Source organism: Equus przewalskii, chromosome 17 (genome assembly GCF_037783145.1).
Source record: "Equus przewalskii isolate Varuska chromosome 17, EquPr2, whole genome shotgun sequence".
NCBI lineage: Eukaryota > Metazoa > Chordata > Mammalia > Perissodactyla > Equidae > Equus > Equus przewalskii.
This window is the reverse complement of record NC_091847.1, coordinates 48,605,144-48,624,396: the sequence shown is the minus strand read 5'-3', so window position 1 is coordinate 48,624,396 and position 19,253 is coordinate 48,605,144. Positions and strand designations below refer to the sequence as shown.

At 40.1% G+C, this 19,253-nt stretch overlaps 1 protein-coding gene and 1 long non-coding RNA gene across 4 annotated transcripts in view; one reads left to right on the top strand and one right to left on the bottom strand.

Moving 5' to 3' along the window:
* The window catches only part of BBS5 (Bardet-Biedl syndrome 5), a 27,100-nt gene extending 11,782 nt beyond the window's left edge, over positions 1 to 15,318 (bottom strand). Inside the window, exons 1-5 of one of the 2 annotated variants that reach the window (XM_008525182.2) lie at positions 15,104 to 15,318; positions 12,880 to 12,962; positions 10,432 to 10,497; positions 9,687 to 9,736; positions 1,811 to 1,938 (exon numbers count right to left, since the gene is read on the bottom strand). In XM_008525182.2, coding sequence (XP_008523404.2) covers positions 1,811 to 1,938; positions 9,687 to 9,736; positions 10,432 to 10,497; positions 12,880 to 12,962; positions 15,104 to 15,318 — 542 coding nt within the window. The remainder of the gene's footprint in view (positions 1 to 1,810; positions 1,939 to 9,686; positions 9,737 to 10,431; positions 10,498 to 12,879; positions 12,963 to 15,103) is intronic. The other variant, XM_070580091.1, reaches the window with a different exon arrangement.
* Positions 15,283 to 19,253, top strand: LOC139076626 (uncharacterized). Of its 2 annotated transcripts, none has more exons than XR_011528398.1 (3): positions 15,283 to 15,776; positions 15,914 to 16,114; positions 16,618 to 19,253. It is a non-coding gene; the product is annotated as an uncharacterized lncRNA (long non-coding RNA). The 2 variants fall into 2 exon arrangements; XR_011528399.1 differs by having other exon boundaries at positions 15,325 to 15,629.

Here is a 19,253-nt window from a genome sequence, read left to right as displayed (position 1 = left end):
TCACATCTACATGGAAAATAAGAATGAATCTGTACCAACTCCAAAAGGGACCCCAGGACAGTGTGTGTATCTGTGTGTGTGTACATACACAAAATCCCTATAACTTTTTCTTTCCAGGTCTCCCTATTGATAAGTAATAAATACAAAGAAAATTCTTAACTTTTGTTAGTTAATTCTAATTTTACTCCACAAAAATATAGGCTAATTTACCCACTTAATGAAACTAAAGGGTTTTCTTAGCCTGAGTAACATCAGAAGTCATTTACAGAAATTACAATGTTCATTGCTAAATTTCTGATTTTTACTCTAATTAATCTTCTAATATATAAATTGTGAGAGAGCAGGATTCAAGTATTTGCCAATAAATGTTAATTTCCTTTTGTGCTATAATCATTAATATTTAACCAGTGGAAAAAATGGAAACCATTTATGCTGTAAATTATTTTGGGGGGAAGACTTAAAACATTTTTATACTGTTAAAGAAAAGCAGCTTCCATCCTCCCTTCACACTCCATTTCATGTTACTTCTCTAAGTAAAGTGAAATAAAGAGCTAAGGTTTAGGTATATGCCCAAGAGAATGGAAAAATGTTTTCACAAAAAACTTGTACATAAATGTACATAGAAGCATTATTCATAACAGCTAAAAACTGGAAACGACTCAAATGTCTATCAACTAACTAGTGTATAAACAAAATATGTATCTATACAATGGAATATTATTCACCCGTAAAGAGGAATGAAGTACTGATACATACTACAACATGGATGGACCTTGAAAACACTATGTAAGTGAAAGAAGCCAGACATAAAAGGCCACTGTATTGTATAATTCCATGTATATGAAATGTTCAGAACAGGCAAATCCATAGAGACAGAAAGTAAATCAGGGGTTGCAGAGGCTATGGGGAGGAGGAAATGGGGAGTGACTGTTGTGGGAGTTTCTTTTTGGGGTGATGGAAATATTCCGGAATCGGCTAGTGGCAATAGTTGCACAACCTTGTGAATGTCCTAAAACTACCAAACTGTAAACTTTAAAATGGTAAATTTTATGTTATATGAATTATATCTTAAAAAAATCAAACCATTATGTAGATTAAAAAATCACCAACAAAATAAAAAATCAACAAACTAGGAAACTAAAATACATTTGCAACATATATTACAGGTGGGGACATAATTAAGAAATTTACAGTAGAAAACCATAAATAGCCAAAAAAATATGAAATATTTCAACATCATTAGTAATAAAATAAATGCAGATTAAAACAATGGTATATGTATTATATATCTCTCTCTCTGTGTGTATAAATTTGTGTATATATATATATTTTGCCTGTCATCTTAGCCAAGGTTTTAAAAAAATCATAGTACTTAGGGATGGTTAAAAAAATGAGCTGAAGTAGTGAAAAGAGAAGAATTTAGCAAACAAAAAACAAAACCACCACAAAACTCTGGAGTAAACACCCAAATATACCTTCTACTGTTAGAAAAATAATCTTTTAAATTCATTAATTTAATTATCCAACTTGGTTACTACACTGAATGAATTCTCTATTTCACTGTAACCATCTTGGTAGCTAATTTAATGGAATCAGTAGAAATTTTTATGAATCTTTAGTAGACTTGTGTGTTTTATAATTACCTTCAAAGTGTCTATTAAATGATAATGCAGTGTGTCAATACAGCTTCAGGATATTTGCAATACAGCTTTGAGGAAGATAGCACCACATTTCTAAACTTTATCCTCTAAATCTTTATATCATGGAATTACCTTAAAAATAGTCAATAATCTATAAAGTATTACCATACCTGTGTACTGCAATCACAGAAGTAAAAAGTCTAGGACTTCCAGGAACCAAATTTGTAAATATAAACTCAAAACGAGTATTGTTACATTTTGTTAGTATATAAAGAGCTTCAGTTTGGCCTCGTAATTTCTGTAAGAACAAATTTATTTAAAAGTTCAGATTTTAAGGAGTGATGTCAGTATCATGGTGGAGTGAGTCGTTCCTTTTGTCTCTCCCCTCTAAGTTACAACCAGTCATACATCCAGTGACCAACAAAGGATTTCCTGCACAGCACACCAGAACACCTGAGTGACCCAAGATGCATCTATCTATCTGAAGGTGAGGGGACTAGATCTCCAGGAAGCAGTGGAACTAGGGGAGCAGCCCTCTCTACCCCCCAGTGGTGGTGATCTAAAACATGGATCCTCACACCGGCATGCATGCCGGTGATCACAGGCTGCAAGGACAAACAGGACTTGTGGCTTGGCCCCTGTCCCCTGCCCCCAGCAATGGTGGGTGGCACACATGTCCTGAGGCTTCAGGACACAGAGTGGAATTGGGGACCCGAACCCCGCCCCCCCCACCCCCTACAGCGGCACCAGTCTTTCCAGCAGTGGGAACTACACCCAAGGCGTGAATTTGCCTGACACGGGCAGGGTGCCCTCATCCGAGGTTTCAGGGCAGACATCAGTGTGAGCACCAGCACTAGTGACCAGAGGCTGTGGCTCCTGCCCCTCCCAACTGTGGCAGATGGCACACATGTCCTGAGGCTTCAGGACACAGAGAAGCCAGAGACTCAGCCCCCTCCCCTTCCCCTGGCAATGGCACTGGTCCCTCCAGCAGTGGGGACAGTAAGCAAAATGTGGATTTCATCAGCAGAAGCAGGCTGCCCTGACCCGAGGTCTCAAAAAGCATACTGGTGGGCACCCGTGACCAGACTGCAGAGCCAGCAACAACACTTGTGGTTTAGCCCCTACACCTCCACCCGCAGTAGCAGGTGGCACCTGAAACCTGAGGCTTCAGGAAACACAGCAGAACCTGAGATCCAGCCCCTAGTGGTGGGGCACCTGACACTGGCTCTACCACCAGCAGGGGCTGCATACAAGAACCCAGGCCCCTGATAGCAACAGCAACACCTGTGAATCCAGCACCCCTGGCAGTGGTGCTGCCAACACCCACAGATAATCCTGGGGCAGTAGTGCAGGAGGTGCATGGGGCAGCAGCACCCAGAAACTGTGGAGACTCTGCAGACAGCAAGTGTGGGAACTTGAGACCCAGGCGACCCCAAAAGCAGCAGAAGTGCTCACAGTCTGGTGACCCCAGAGGCAACACCTGAGACTGTGGTGACATCGAAAGCAGCAAGGCACCAGCAACCTCAGAGGCACAAGCAGCATAATAAGGGCAATGACAATGCCTCTGGCAGAGGCAGTGGAGGGTCAAAAGTACAGTCTCTGAAATACAACCAGAAGCAGCTCAGAACCAAAGTAATCAAAGCTGTACTCAACTAAGAAAGATGTTTATTACCACAAATGCAGGGGCAGAGGATCAATTCATCAAATACCATGAAGAACTACAGTAACACAGCAGAAGAGAAGGAGAATGACAGCTCTCCAGAAACCCAACTAGAAGTCACAGAAGATTACAATCTGACTGACAGAGAATTCAAAATAGCAGTCATAAAGAAACTCAACGAGTTACAAGAAAACTCAGAAAGACAGTTCAATGAGCTCAGGGTTAAAATTAATGAACAGAAGGTATACTGCACCAAAGAGACTGAAGTCCAAAAAAAAACTGAACAGAAATGCTGGATATGAAGAACACAATTAATGAGGTAAAAAATAATGGAGAAAGCATAAAAAATAGAGCAGACCTTATGGAGAAGAGAATCAGTGAGCCTGAAGACAGAAACCTAGAAATGATCCAGGTGGAAGAGGAGACAGAACTAGGATTAAAAAAAAAAAATGAAGAAATTCTTCAAGAAATATCTGACTCAATTGGGAAAAGTAATATAAGGATTACAGGTCTCCCAGAGCGAGAAGTGAGGGATAAAGGAGCAGACTGCTTATTCAAAGAAGTAATAGCTGAGAACTTCCCAAACCTGGGGCTAGAGCTGGACATGAAGGTATATGAAGCTAAGAGAATTCCTAATTACATCAATGCAAAAAAATACCTTCTCCAAGGCATATAAAATTAAAACTGTCAAAAGTCAATGACAAAGAAAAAATATTAAGGGCAGCAAGACAGAAGAAAATAACCTACAAAGGAACCCCTATCAGGCTTTAAGGAGATTTCTCAGCAGAAACCTTACAGGCTAGGAGAGAGTGGAATGATATATCCAACATACTGAAAGACAAAAACTATCAGCCAGGGATATTCTATCCAGCAAAATTATCCATCAGATATGACAGAGAAATAAAAGCTTTCCCAGACAAACAAAAGTTGAGGGAGTTCATCACCACCAGACCTGCCTTACAAGAAACGATGAAGGGAGCTCTCCTACTTGAACAAAAAGACAAAAGTATATGAAGCTTTGACCAGGGAGATAAATAGATGGACAAAATCAGAAAATTTCAGCTCTATATCAGAACAGGTTAGCAAACAATTATAAAAAAGGATAAGGGGAAAGAAAGCATCAAAAATAACTATAACCACTTCAATTTAGTCACAACCTCACAAACAAATATTTAGTCACAACCTCACACACAAATAAAAAAATTAAAATTCCCAAAATACTCTGTCTCCCAGAGACCCATCTCAGCTCTAAAGACACAGGCTCAGAATGAAGGGATGGAAGATGATACTCCAGGCAAATGGCAAGCAAAAGAAAGTGGGTGCAGCCACACTTATGGCAGACAAAGCAGACTTCAAGATAAAAAAGATAATGAGAAACAAAGAAGACTATTATATAATGATAAAGGGGACATTCCACCAAGAACACATAACACTTATGAATATATATGCACCTAACATAGGAACACCAAAGTATATAAAGCAACTATTAACAGACCTTAAGGGGGGTAATTTACAGCAACATGATAACAGTAGGGGACCTTAACACCCCACTTACATCAATGGATAGACCATCCAGACAGAAAGTCAACAAGGAAACAGTGGCCTTAAATGAAACACTAGACTAGATGGACTCAGCAGACATATATAGAACATTCCATCCAAAAAGAGCAGAATACACATTCTCCTCAAGTGCATATGGAACATTCTCAAAGATAGACCATATGCTGGGAAACAAAGCAAGCCTCAATAAATCTAAGAAGACTGAAATCATATCAAGCATCTTTTCTGACCACAATGCTATGAAACTAGAAATCGACTACAAGAAAAAAGCTGGGAAAGTCACAGATATCTGGAGACTAAGCAATCTGCTACTGAACACCTACTGGATGAATGAAGAAATCAAAGGAGAAATTAAAAAATACCTAGTGACAAATGAAAATGAAAACACAACATACCAAAACTTATGGGATGCAGCAAATGTGGTACTAAGAGGAAAATATATAGCAATATAGGCCTACTTCAAGAAACAAGAAACTTATCAAATAAACATATACCTAAAAGAATTAGAAAAAGAAGACCAAACAAAGCCCAAAGTCACCAGAAGGAAGGGAGCAATAAAAAAGCAGAGCAGAAATAAATGAAATAGAGACTAAAAAAACAACAGAAGGGATCAATGAAACTAAGAGCTGGTTCTTGGAGAAGATAAACAAAATTGACAAACTTAGCCAGACTCACTAACAAAGAGAGAAGACAGGGGCTGGCCCCATGGCTGAGTGGTTAAGTTTGTCTGCTCTGCTTTGGCGGCCCAGAGTTTCCTGGTTTGGATCCTGGGTGCAGACATGGCACCGCTCGTTGGGCCACACTGAGGCAGCATCCCATACGCCACAACTAGAAGGACCCACAACTAAAATATATACAACTATGTACTGGGGGCTTTGGGGAGAAAAAAAAATTACCTAAAAAAAAAAAGAGAGAGAGAGAGAGAAGAAAAATAAAATCAGAAATGAGGGCCCAGCCCCATGGCTGAGTGGTTAAGGTTCACATGGCGGCCCAGGTTCAGATCCTGGGCACAGACCTACTCCACTCACCAGCCATACTGTGGTGGTGTCCCACATACAAAAAAACAGAGAATTGGCACAGATATTAGTGCATGGCTAATCTTCCTCAAGTGGAAAAAAAAAAGAGGAGGATGGGCAATGGATGTTAGCTCAGGGCTAATCTTCCTCAGAAAAAAAAAAAAGGAAATGAAAGAGGAGAAATGACAATGGACACCACAGAAATACAAAGGATTATAAGAGAATGCTATGAAAAGCTGAATGCAAACAAACTCAATAACCTAGAAGAAATGGATAAATTCTTAGAATGCTACAATCTCCCCAAACTGAATCAGGAATAATTAGAGAATCTGAATAGATCAATCACAATTAAAGAGATTGAAACAGTAATCAAAAACCTCCCCTAAAACAAAAGTCCATGATCAGACAGCTTCTCTGGTGAATTCTACCAAGCATTCAAAGAAGATCTAATTCTTATCCTTCTCAAATTACTCTGAAAAACTGAAGAGGATGAGATACTTCCTAACTCATTTTATGAGGCCAATGTTACCCTGATACTAAAACCAGACAAGGACAACACAAAAAAGGAAAATTACAAGCCAATATCGTTGGTGAACATAGATGTAAAAATCCTCAACAAAATATTAGATAATTGAATACAACAATACATTAAAAGAATCATTCACCATGATCAAGTGGGATTTATTCCAGGGATGAAGAGATGGTCCAACATTCACAAATCAATCAATGTGATATACCACATTAACAAAATGAAGGATAAAAATCACATGATAATCACAGTAGATGCAGAGAAAGCATCTGACAAGATCCAACATCCATGTATCACAAAAACTCTAAACAAAATAGGTATAGAGAGAAAGTAACTCAACATAATGAAGTCCATATATGACAAACCCACAGCCAACATCATACTCAACGGAGAAAAGTGAAAGCCATTCCTCTGAGAACAGGAACAAGACAAAGGTGCCCACTCTCATCACTCTTATTCAACCTAGTACTGGAAGTTTTAGCCAAAGTAATTAGGCAAGAAAAAAAATAAAAGGGATCCAAATCGGAAGGAAGAAGTGAAACTCTCACTACATGCGGATGATCTGATTCTATATATAGAAAACCCTAAAGAATCCACTAAAAAATTATTAGAAATAATCAACAAATACAGTAAAGTTGTAGGATACAAAATCAACACACAAAAATCAGTTGCGTTTTGTTTTTTCTGTGAGGAAGAATGGCCCTAAGTTAACATCTGTTACCTACCTTCCTCTTTTTGCTAGAGGAAGGTTGTTGCTAAGCTAATATCCATGCCAATCTTCCTCTATTTTTGTATGCGGGATGCCACCACAGCATGGCTTGATGAGCAGTGTGTAGGTCCGCACCCGGGATTCGAAGCCATGAACCCTGGGCTGCAGAAGTGGAGCTTGCGAACTTAACCACTATGCCACTGTGCTAGCCCCTCGGTTGCATTTCTATACACTAATAACAAACTAGCAGAAAGAGAAGTCCAGAATACAATCCCATCTACAATTGCGACAAAAACAATAAAATATCTGGGAATAAATTTAACCACGGAGGTGAAAGACCTATACACTGAAAACTATAACACATTAATTGAAAGAAATCAAAGACATAAAGAAATAGAAAAATATTTCATGCTCATGGATTGGAAGAATTAATATAGTTAAAATATCCATATTACCTAAAGCAATCTACAGATTCAATGCAATCCCAACCAGAATCTCAATGACATTCTTCATGGAAACAGAACAAAGAATCCTAAAATTTATATGGAACAACAAAAGATTCTGAATAGCAAAAGCAATCCTGGCAAAAAAGAACAAAAGCCATCATAATATCTGATTTCAAAATATACTACAAAGCTATAGTAATCAAAACAGCATGGTACTGGCACAAAAAGAGACACAGAGATCAATGGAAGAGAATTGAGAGCCCAGAAATAAAACCACACATCTACAGATAGTTAATCTTGGACAAAGGAACTAAGAACATAACAATGGAGAAAGGAAAGTCTCTTCAATAAATGGTGTTGGGGAAACTAGACAGTCACATAGAAAAGAATGAAAGTAGACCACCCACAAAAATTAACTCAAAGTGGTTTAAAGACTGGATGTAAAACCTGAAATCATAAAACTCTTAGAAGAAAATATAAACAGTACACTCTTTGATATTGATCTTAGCAGTATCTTTTTTTTTTTTAAAGATTTTATTTTTTCCTTTTCCTCCCCAAAGCCCCCCAGTACATAGTTGTATGTTCTTCGTTGTGGGTCCTTCTAGTTGTGGCATGTGGGATGCTGCCTCAGCATGGTTTGATGAGCAGTGCCATGTCCGTGCCCAGGATTCAAACCAACGAAACACTGGGCCGCCTGCAGCAGAGTGCGAGAACTTAACCACTCAGCCACGGGGCCAGCCCCAGCAGTATCTTTTTAAATACCATGTCTACTCAGGCACGGGAAACAAAAGAAAAAACAAACAAATGGGACTATATCAGATTAAAAGGCATCTGCAAAGCAAAGGAAACCATCAACAAAATGAAAAGAAAATCCATCAACTGGGAGAAAATATTTGCAAATCATATATCCAACAAGGGGTTAATCTCCAAAATATATAAAGAATTCACACAACTTAACAACAAAAAAATGAACAATCTGATCAAAAAATGGGCAGAGGATATGGACAGACATTTTTCCAAAGACATTTTTCCAAAGAAGATATACAGATGCCCAATAGGCAGATGAAAAGATGTTCAACATCACTAACCGTCAGAGAAATACAAATCAAGACTACAATGAGATATCACCTCACACACTGTCACACCTGGCTATAATTAATGAGACAAAAAATAACAAGTGTTGGAGAGGATGTGGAGAAAAGGGAACCCTCATACACTGCTGGTGGGAATGCCAACTGGTGCAGTCACTACGGAAAACACTATGGAGATTTCTCAAAAAACTAAAAATAGAAATATCATATGACCCAGGTCTTCCACTGCTGGATATTTATTCAAAGAATATGAAATCAACAAGTGAAAAAGATTTATGCACCCATGTGTTTACTGCAACACTATTCACAACAGCCAAGACTTGGAAGCAACCCAAGTGCCCATCAATGGACGAAGCGATAAAGATGTGGTATATATATATATATATATATATATATATATATATATATACACACACACACATTGATATACCACTCAGCCATAAAAAAAGACAAAATTGTGTCATTCACAACAACATGGATGGACCTTGAGGGTATTATGCTAAGCCAAATAAGTCAGACAGAGAAAGACAAATACACTATGATTTCACTCATACGGAGAAGATAAACAAACTCATAGATAAGGAGAACAGATTAATGGTTACCAGAGGAAAAGGGAGTGGGGGAGGGTGAAAGGGGTAAAGGGGCACATGTGTATGTGACAGATAAAAACTGGACTGTTGGTGGTGAACACAGATACAGTCTATAGTGATACAGTCTACAGTGAAATATAACAATGTACACCTGAAATTCACACAATGTTACAAGCTAATATGACCTCAATAAATAGATTTTTTAAAAAATCGGGAAAAAAAATCTCAAACATGAGATATTTTGAATTCTAAGCCATGTGAGTGTCCCTTTCTATGATTCTGTATCCATACAATATTTTAACTAAATAAAAAACATGTCATGCTTTGAGGGGAAAAAAAAGGTAAAATTTTAAGAGCAATTTCTCATTTACAGTGAAAACAAACATCAATCTCAAATATCTGTTTCTTCATTATATACATATTTGATAAGATTTTTCAGACTCACAGAGTTGGCAGTCCTTGTTGTGATATTTAGTATGCAGTTGTAACCGACAGCTAAAATTCAAAAGCAAAGAATTTAAAGAACATGATACAATGAACTGAGAAAAAAAAAACTCTATATACAGAACTTTTAACAATTTAAAAAATTAAATATATATAAAAATACAACTTTTAAAAATTTTTATGAAATAACTACAAATTTAAGTTAAATAATTAGAAGAACTAGAAAGTCAATTCTGTTTCTTTGAACAAACAAAAACATTCATAACATGGGAAAAGGAAGTTTACTTCTCTAAAACCTATTACTTACTGAAAATCTTAGCACCATTACATCAAGAGAAAAAGTCTAACTGGATAATCTAAATAGTTTTAAAAAATAAGTCAAACAGAATTTAACACAATGAAAGGCTGTACGTTCATTAGAATTGAGATCTCCCTTCTTTGGGAGTACTTGAAACAGGTTATAGCACGTTGTCAAAAATAAGCAAAAACCAAAAACAAATATCATTCAATGTAAAAGCACTAATCTTATATATGTCTTTCTCTTATGAGAGACAAAATGGACAGACAGAAAAACATTTTTTTGCATTATGATGCAGTCTGTGGTTAGTCTAGGATTTCTGAAGTTTTTATCAATTCAAGTTTTCCACATATTTCATGGTATAGCTTGTTTGGTATCAAAAGCCACTGTGTAAGTTCACTTGACAAAGGGTTTCTTTTCTTTAGTGTTATCTAATAAAGATACTTACAAAGATTGATTCTGGATATTGCCAAAGAGTGCCAAATAATTCTTAAATTTGTTACTAAGAGTCTACCTGAAAGCAAACCAACAAAATAGGTTACCTTAAGTAAGGACTCATTTTTGCAGTAAAGAAAGAGGTCGACATGGAACTTCTGTCCAGTATCAGCAGCGACATCCATAGATATTTTTCATACATTTATTAATTGAAAATATTCATTGCACATAACTATCCTGTGTAAGGTATACAAGGTATGATTCACAATCTCAGAGAAACAAAATCTGACAGGTATAGAAGGGAGAAGGTATTCACTGTCAACAGCTTAGTTTGACTCAAACTGACAGAAGAGAGCTGTTCTAGGGACCCAGCAGGTCATATGCATACAATGAGAATGAGTATGGGACGGCATTTACAAAGCCATTCAATGAAATCAAACTTCTCAAACAACTCTCATATATAAGCTAATCTCTGCCATAATAAGTGCTTTCTTAAGCAGTTCTCATTTAAATGAGCCAGATACACTTATATACCCAATTTTTTTGCTGTGAGCACTTTTTTACTTATATGAAGTTATGGCCAGGCTGAAGTCTGTTTAAAGCTTTATGCTTTTCATTCTTAGCCTCAGATTGATGTTCTTACACTGAAATACAAAGTTAGATAAACTTCATTTCTCAAAGCATGTGTTGTGGAATAAGTGGTTCCTAGAGATGCTCCAAGAAAAAAAAAGTCAAGTAAATCTGAGCATGGTAAACTGAGTCTTAGAGATTTATAACACAATTACCATATTAGGATATCTTTGAGATATCCTTAAACAATAAAACTTGCTTAACTTTGCTTTACACAACTTTTCTTCAAAAAAATTATAACCATAGAATTCTTTTGATGAGTAATCCACAGCCAGGTCATACTCCTTCCTCCCTGAAAATCCCTGCAGTATCTAAAATCAGAGAAACTAAGCCTGTATGAATGCCGGAGTGAGATGGGATAGGAGGTTCCAAAAATAAAGAAAGGCATTCTCAAGGGAAACTGAGGAACATTACATGGTATGTTTGACTAAAATAAGTTACCCAGCATGGCTAGAGTGGAAGGTTCACACAAGATCGGAGAAGAGCAGACATCACATCTCTCAGCTCAGGAATTGTTTCTGAGGTGTCTGCGCACACAGTTATTTTTATTAATAGTAAGATTTCAGGCAACGTGATGGAGATTTCTGGCCAGGGAGGTGTTTTGTCCTCCCTACTCCGAAGTGCTGGTATAGGATTCTGCACTCAGTGAGTACTTAATGAATTGAAAAATGTTCTCTTACCCACAGTCTTTGTTTGGACTGGTGGACGGACTGTCACACAAGAGTTCCTGCCAATCCATATGAGAACCAAACTTTGTCCCGGCTTCCTCAAGTTAACTCAGGTTTCGTCAAGATGTGGCTACTGAGAGATTATTATTCCACCCTCACAGGCACAAACTAAGACTTCTTGTTTGCTGCTAGATCTTCATACCTCACTGTCACCTGGGCCTGGCTGACACTAGGAAGCATTTCAGAAATGTGATCTAAGCAAGTGGCTACTTAAAAGGCTGCATGAGTATGTTCTGCCAATAACGGTTACTGTTCCTTCTCCAGGATTTACTGATCCTGGTACTTGAATGAAGTCTGCTCCTTTTCCCCACTTACTCCTCTCTTCAATAAGAGGTTTATGTCCCACCCTCCTAAACCTCCTCTCTCCTAAAAAACCTTTTTAGATACACTAAGCTACCCACTCATCCCCAATTTTTTACTTGAATAACAGCAGTGATGCTCTCAAGACCCGCTGATCACTGGACACTGGCTCCAAGGACAGTTGCAGTATGCAGCCTGGACTTTTTAAAGTTCCAGCCTTGGGAAATTTGGTTTGGGAGGGACTCTAGAGTCCAGCCCTGGCTGCTCCTCAGTGACATTCAGAGACATCTCACAGGATTTTCCAATACTTAACCTACAAATAGACTTCACAAAACGGCACTAAATTTGCTCTCCACATGTCCATCTCTAGGTGTCAGTCTTACGGGATTGTGCATTACTCTTGGATTTCTTAAAAGGAAGCATGGCCCCAGGTATGACCTACTTATGTTCCACTACCCCACATTCTTTTTGTGGGGAGGCAGATCCTAAAGTCTGAACTATGTCATGCCACTTGCAAACAGGGCTCCTGGAGTTTTAACAGTTACAATGCGTAAAGCTGATGTCAGAACCAGGACTTAGTGAAGGACCAAAGTTCTGAGGGAGAACCTGTATTCTCTGGCTACTGGTTTATACTGAGCCTTTCTTCCGTTTAAATCTGAGAAAAGTCTTACGTAGATTTAACTCTCCCACTCTCACAACTACATTTACATATAATGCTATTCCATATCTTATTCTCTAGCTAATATGATTTAACATTTGTAAATTAAACCAGAAATATAAAATATATTAGAAAATGTACTCACCTCTATCCCCATTATTTCCTTTGGTGTCTTCAATTGAATCTAAACAATCAATAAGAACTTCTCCAGGTCTTGTTTTCATTTGTCTAAAATAAATATAAAAGCTTTAATTTTATAGCTACAACTACACCTGCTTACAATCTAGTTAGGGAGAGAAGAGACATAAGCATACAAAACAGCCAACAGTATAAATGATACAGCACCAAATGCTCATGCATTTGAAAATAAGGTCTTCAAGAACTTCAAGAACCGGAGATCAGTGGGACCTGTAGTGATCAGAGACGTGAAGAGAAGCCAGAACTAGAAGGAGAGGTAGGATTTGGAAAAGTAAAAGAGCGAGAGAGGAGTCCATGATTAAAGGTCATAAATGAGAAATGATAAGGGAATGTGGGAAGACTGGCGTGGTTGGAGAAGAAGGTGGGTATTGAGAGGTAGAGGGAAATATAGTTGGATATGTAAGAAGGAACCAGATTATGAAGAACCTTGAATGCCAGTCGGATAGGTACAGGCCTTATTCTGTGGACAGTGGAGAATCCCCAGAGGTATCTGAGTAGAGAAGAGGAGGTCAGGCAGTTATGGGAGGAACAGGTTAAAGCAAAGCATCATCAGGACCTAGTGAACTGATAGACAAAGGAGACTACAGAAGGAAGAATAGTTTGCTGATAGAATGTATTCTAGAGTGTCAAAAAAGCCTTAGCAGAATACGTGGTAGAGCCTTCTAACACATTTTCCATAGAGCCAACTCAATTACCCGCTGAAAATACAGATGTGATCATATCACTTCCCTGCTTAAAAGTCTTCCATTTAATCTCCCTGTCCAGAAAATGAAGTCCACAATCCTCAGCTGAACATCTCAAAATCTGGCTAATCTACCTTTCTATTTGTATCTCCATCCTCTACTTGCCAGACTCTGCCTTCCAGCCAATGAGGTTTATATTTCCGAGAGTCTGCTTCTAACATATTTCTTCTTTTTTCTGGAATAATCTCCTCCTGCTTACCCTGACAAGGCCCTGCCCATTCTTCAGGGCTCAAATCAAGGGCAGAATGAACTATTCTGTTTATATAGTCCCTCAGCTTTTATTTTATTCAGGATGGTATTAACTACATTTTTTATAGTTACTTGTCTATGTGTATCTCCTGTACTACAAGGGGGGGGGATCATTTCCTATTATTTCCGTATCTCTAGCTATCAACACAGTAATCAGCACACAGTGAGCATTGGATAAATGTTTAATAAACTGAAAATGTTCATGAAATGGACTTTTGCTTGGATTAAGAACCCTCCAAGGGTAATAGAAAGTTACAGAATATGTGCAATATGTAAATATGGTTTATAATTTTATAAATCCCCTTCCCTCACAACTTCTTAAAGGATCTAAGGCCATGTTGGTATTAGATACCTAGCCGCAACTAAACCTAGGAAATTAATATTTCATTTTCTACCTAAGAAGGTTCTGTTCATGATAAGGAATCATAAGAGTGGCTAAGAAGCTGCATACCATTAACCCAAGAACCTTAGCTTTACTGTTTTCCAACACTTAACATCCCAATGGGCATTTTTTTCCTGGACTTTTGGGTAGGAGGATTCTAATTATTCTCTCTTTAAAGCATGAAATTTTCCAAAAGCAGGGTTTCTGTTTGAGAGGCTCCAAAAGGCAGCTCCTTCTTCCTATTGGTGATTTAGATGAATAACTAGATGGAAGCTTATCATGGAAATAAAGCTTGTGTAGTCAGGAATTCTGGAGAATGCTTACTCCCACCTCCCTCATTTTACAGACATCCAAGCTTAGAATGGTGAAGTCTAGGGGCCTACAATGTCTGTCGCTATTGCAGAGCTAGTTTTAAAACCCCGGTTTCCTGAGTCCCTGCTCTGTGTTCCTTCCACCGCAAACTGGCGCCCCAGTCTCACTTGGGTGTACTAGACGCCCAAGCCCTGGGTGGTCCTCGCCGTGTCTGGGCTCAGCTTCCTCTTGGTCCCCAGGGCCAGGAAACGCACGGGACGAAAACCGCGTAATCTAACCGCGTTCGGGCTGTGGCGCCGGCCTCAGAAGGGCCGCAGCCCCGGCGCCAGTCTGGGGGTCCCCCAAATTGTGGACCACAGGCGCAAACCGCCTCCCACCCTCGCGAGGGCCCTGAGCTGTGGGGCGCAGGCTCGGCCCGCGGGCCGCGAAATCGCGCTGCGGCGCCCTCTACAGGCACCAGGCCCCTCGGGATCCCGGCGACTCACTGCGATGACACGTCGAAGCGGATATCCCGGTCCTCCCAAAGCGCGTCCAGCACAGACATGATGACCAGGGCCCGCGGGCCGCGCGCTTCCCAGAGGCAGAGGCCGAGCGGCGTCTCGCCGGCTCCAAGGCAACGGGCCTCCTCTGTCACGACGTCTACGGCGCGCGCCGAGATCCAAGCTTCCTCGAGGTAGGGTGCGCGCTTCCCCGGCCCCATCGCGTCGTTAAGCGGATTTGAGGCTCAAGGGGAAGCCTCGCTGGCCCCGCCCCAGGAGCGTGTCCTTGACCTCTGAGTGACCTTTCTGACCTCCAAACACACATCCTTAAGCAGTTCCACACCCTGTCCCCATTTTTCTACGTTGACAAGAAATTTAGACTTAAAACTCTGAATTCCATGTCTGGCCCCGCCTGATCTGGCCCTGCCCTCCTCTCCAGCCTCGTGCTGCCCTCTCCTTCTGCCTACATTGTAGCCGGGCAGGGCTCAGAGCCTTTGGAGCGCCCCCTTTCTCTGGAATGCTGTTTTCCCAGGTCTCTTGCATGGCCCGCGCTTTGTCACTTAAGTCCTAGCTCAAATGTCAACTGAGGCGGTCCCCGATCTTTCTGTCGCCGTCCTGTGGGCACTCTGAGGACAGGGCCTCATCTACCTAGTTCGCTTTGAATGGTGCCTACCACAGAGTGGGTACTCAGTAAATACCTTTTTTTTTTTCAGGAAGATTAGCCCTGAGCTAACATCTGCTGCCAATCCTCTTTTTGCTGAGGAAGACTGGCCCTGAGCTCACATCTGTGCCCATCTTCCTCTACTTTATATGCAGGATGCCTACCACAGCGCGGCTGGCCAAGAAGTGCCATGTCCACACCCGGGATCCGAACCAGCAAACCCTGGGCCCTCCGAGCAGAACATGCGGACTTAACTGCTGCGCCACCGGCCGGCCCTCACCAAAACTTCTGATGAGCCCTTAGCCCCAGGAAATATCTGAATTGCAGACTGGTGTGATCCTAAGCAGAAAACCCAGGTAAGCCATGCTTGGACTTCTGATCTACAGAAACGGGGAGATAGTAAATGTCTGTTTTTAAACTGCTAAATTTGTGGTAATTTGTCATATGCAGCAATTGAAAACTAATAAAGATTTTGGTATCGGGGTGGTGTGCTACTCTTAACAAATAGCCGAGGCTGTTAGACCCAGCAAAATTCTGCTGTCAGGAAGCAGGCTGATAAAATTACTCACCTGCAAACATGTGCTACCTTTCATGAAAAAGCAAGGATGACTCTGAGGGTAGAACCAAGAGCCCCAAGGGCAGAGCTGAGAGCCATAGAACATTATTCTCAGATCTTAAAACTTAAGAAAAATCCAACATTTGCCCAGATGGATATCAGAATTGTTTTATGCCAGTGACTCATTTTTTTTCCATTTCTCCCTTTTTGAATTGCAATGTCTCTAACTATTCTCCTATGCCTATCCCGCCATTGTATGATGGGAGTGTTGGGAACAGACAACTGGTCTTTGTCGTTTCATAGGTCTGCCAAGAGGAATTGTACTTCAAGGAACAGTGTTTAATGAATTGAGGTAATCTCCCCTTATCCATGGTTTTGCTTTCTGCGATTTCAGTTACCCACTGTCAACTGTGATTGAAAATATTAAATGGAAAATTACATGGGCTGGCCCTGTGGTGTAGTGGTTAAGTTTGTGTACTCCACTTCAGTGGCCCCAGGGTTTGCAGGTTCAGATCCTGGGTGCAGACCTACCCACTGCTCATCGGGCCATGCTGTGGTGGCATCCCACATATAAGACGGAGGAAGACTGACACAGATGTTAGCTCAGCGACAATCTTCTTCAAGCAAAAAGAGGAAGATTGGCAACAGATGTTAACTCAGGGCCAATCTTCCTCATGCACACACACAAAATAATAAAATAAAATAAATGGACAGATCCAGAAATAAACAATTCATAAGATTTAAATTGTGCACCATTCTGAGCAGTGTGATGAAATCTTGTGTCATCCTGTTCTGTCCCACCTGGGGTCATGAACCATCCCTTTGTCCAGCATATCCACACTGTATACACTACCAGCCTGTTAGTCAGTAGCCATCTTGATTGTCAGATGGACTGTCGAGTTACCGCAGTGCTTGTGTTCAAGTAACCCTTATTTTACTTAATAAGGGCCCCAAAGTGCAAGAGTAGTGAGGCTGTCAATTTATTACAGTATGTTGTTATAAAAATTGTTCTATTTTATCGTTAGTTGTTGCTAATCTCTTACCGTGCATAATTTATAAATTAAACTTTATCATAGGTATGTATAGTAAAAAACAGTATATATTAAGTTCAGTACTATCTGTAGTTTCAGACATCCACTGGGGGTCTTGGAACTTATCCCCCATGGATAAGGGGGGACTATACATTCAGGAGCCTCGTTTGCACTGGATATGGATGATTTAAATGATGAGGTCTTGGATTTTGAGCTGATGCTGTAACGGGAGGAGCAGGGAACCTTGGGAGGGAGTGAATTTTTTTTTCTTCCGGAAGGGGCATAAATTGTTGAGGGCAGACTGTGGTAGGCGGAATTTTAAATGGCCTCTAAGGTTCCCCCATCCTTTACATAATTGCATCTTTTACGTAATTCTGTACATACTTTACATAATTCTCTCCCCTTAAGTGTGGAAGAATCTGAATATGATAGGATGTCAGTCCTGTGATTAGGTTATGTTATGTGGCAAAGATGGCATTTTGCAGATGTGATTAATGTCCTTTGAATTAATCAAAAGGGAGACTATCCTTGGTGGGCCTGACCTTATCAGGTGAGCCCTTAAAAGAGATTTTCCTGCTGACTTTGGTGAAATAATAGCCAAGTTGTGAGAGAGTCACATGGCTAGGAACTGAGGGCAGCCTCTAGGAGCTGAGAGCCAGCAAGAAAACAGGAACTCCACTCATCCAATCACAAGGAACCAAATTCTGTCAACAACCTGAATGAGCCTGGGAGAGGACCCCAAGCCTCAGATGAGATCACATCCTGGCTGACACCTTGATTTCAGGTGAGACCGTGAGGAAAGAACTCACCCTATGGGACCGGCCCCGTGGCCGAGTGGTTAAGTTCGTGCATTCTGCTTCAGTGGCCCAGGGTTTCTCTGGTTCGGATCCTGGGTGCAGACATGGCACCACTCATCAAGCCATGCTGAGGTGTCATCCCACATGCCACGAGTAGAAGGACCCACAACTAAAAATATACAACTGTGTACCAGAGGGCTTTGGGGAGAAAAAGGAAAAATAAAATCTTTAAAAAGAAAAAGAACTCAGCCCAGACTCGTGACCCACAGAAACTGTGAGACAATAAATGTGTTGTTTTTAAACTTCTAATGTTGTGATCTTTTATTGTGTAGCAATATTAAATTAATACACTGATATCACAGTAGGACCTTTCAAATGAAGACTAAAATGAAGACCTGTTTTTCTTTTTAAGATTGGCACCTGAGCTAACATCTGTTGCCAATCTTTCTTTTTCCTTCTTCTCCCCAAACCTCCCCCAGTACATGGTTGTATTTTCTAGTTGTGAGTGCCTCTGGCTGTGCTAGGCGGGACGCCACCTCAGTGTGGCTTGATGAGTGGTGCCATGTCCACCTCCAGGATCTGAACTGGTGAAACCCTGGGCCACCAAAGTGGAGCGCAAGAACTCAACCACTCGGCCATGGGGCCGGCCACTTCAAGACCTATTTTTCAATGTGTGTATAAGTGGGCCTTCATATGCTTTGTTTCCCAGACGTTTTTTTTCTCCTGCCTTCACAAGTAAAGAGTTTGTGTGTGTTTGTGTTTTTACTTTTTAAATCAATTTTATTGAGGTATAATTTACAAACAATAAAATGTGCCTATTTTAGGTGTACTTTTCGATGAATTTTGACAAGGATATGCATCCATGTAATCACTACCATAAGGAAGCTATAGAACATTTCTGTCACCCCAAGAAGTTTCCTTGTGCCCCTTTGCAGTCAACTCTAGGTCCCAGGAAACCACTTATTTGCTCTCTATCACTGTAGATTGTTTTTCTTGTTCATTATTTTATTGTGGTAAAATATTTACAACATAAAATTTGCCATACTGTAAATTATTTTTGAGTGTTCTAGAATTTCATATAAATTGTGTAATAAATTAAGTACTATATATA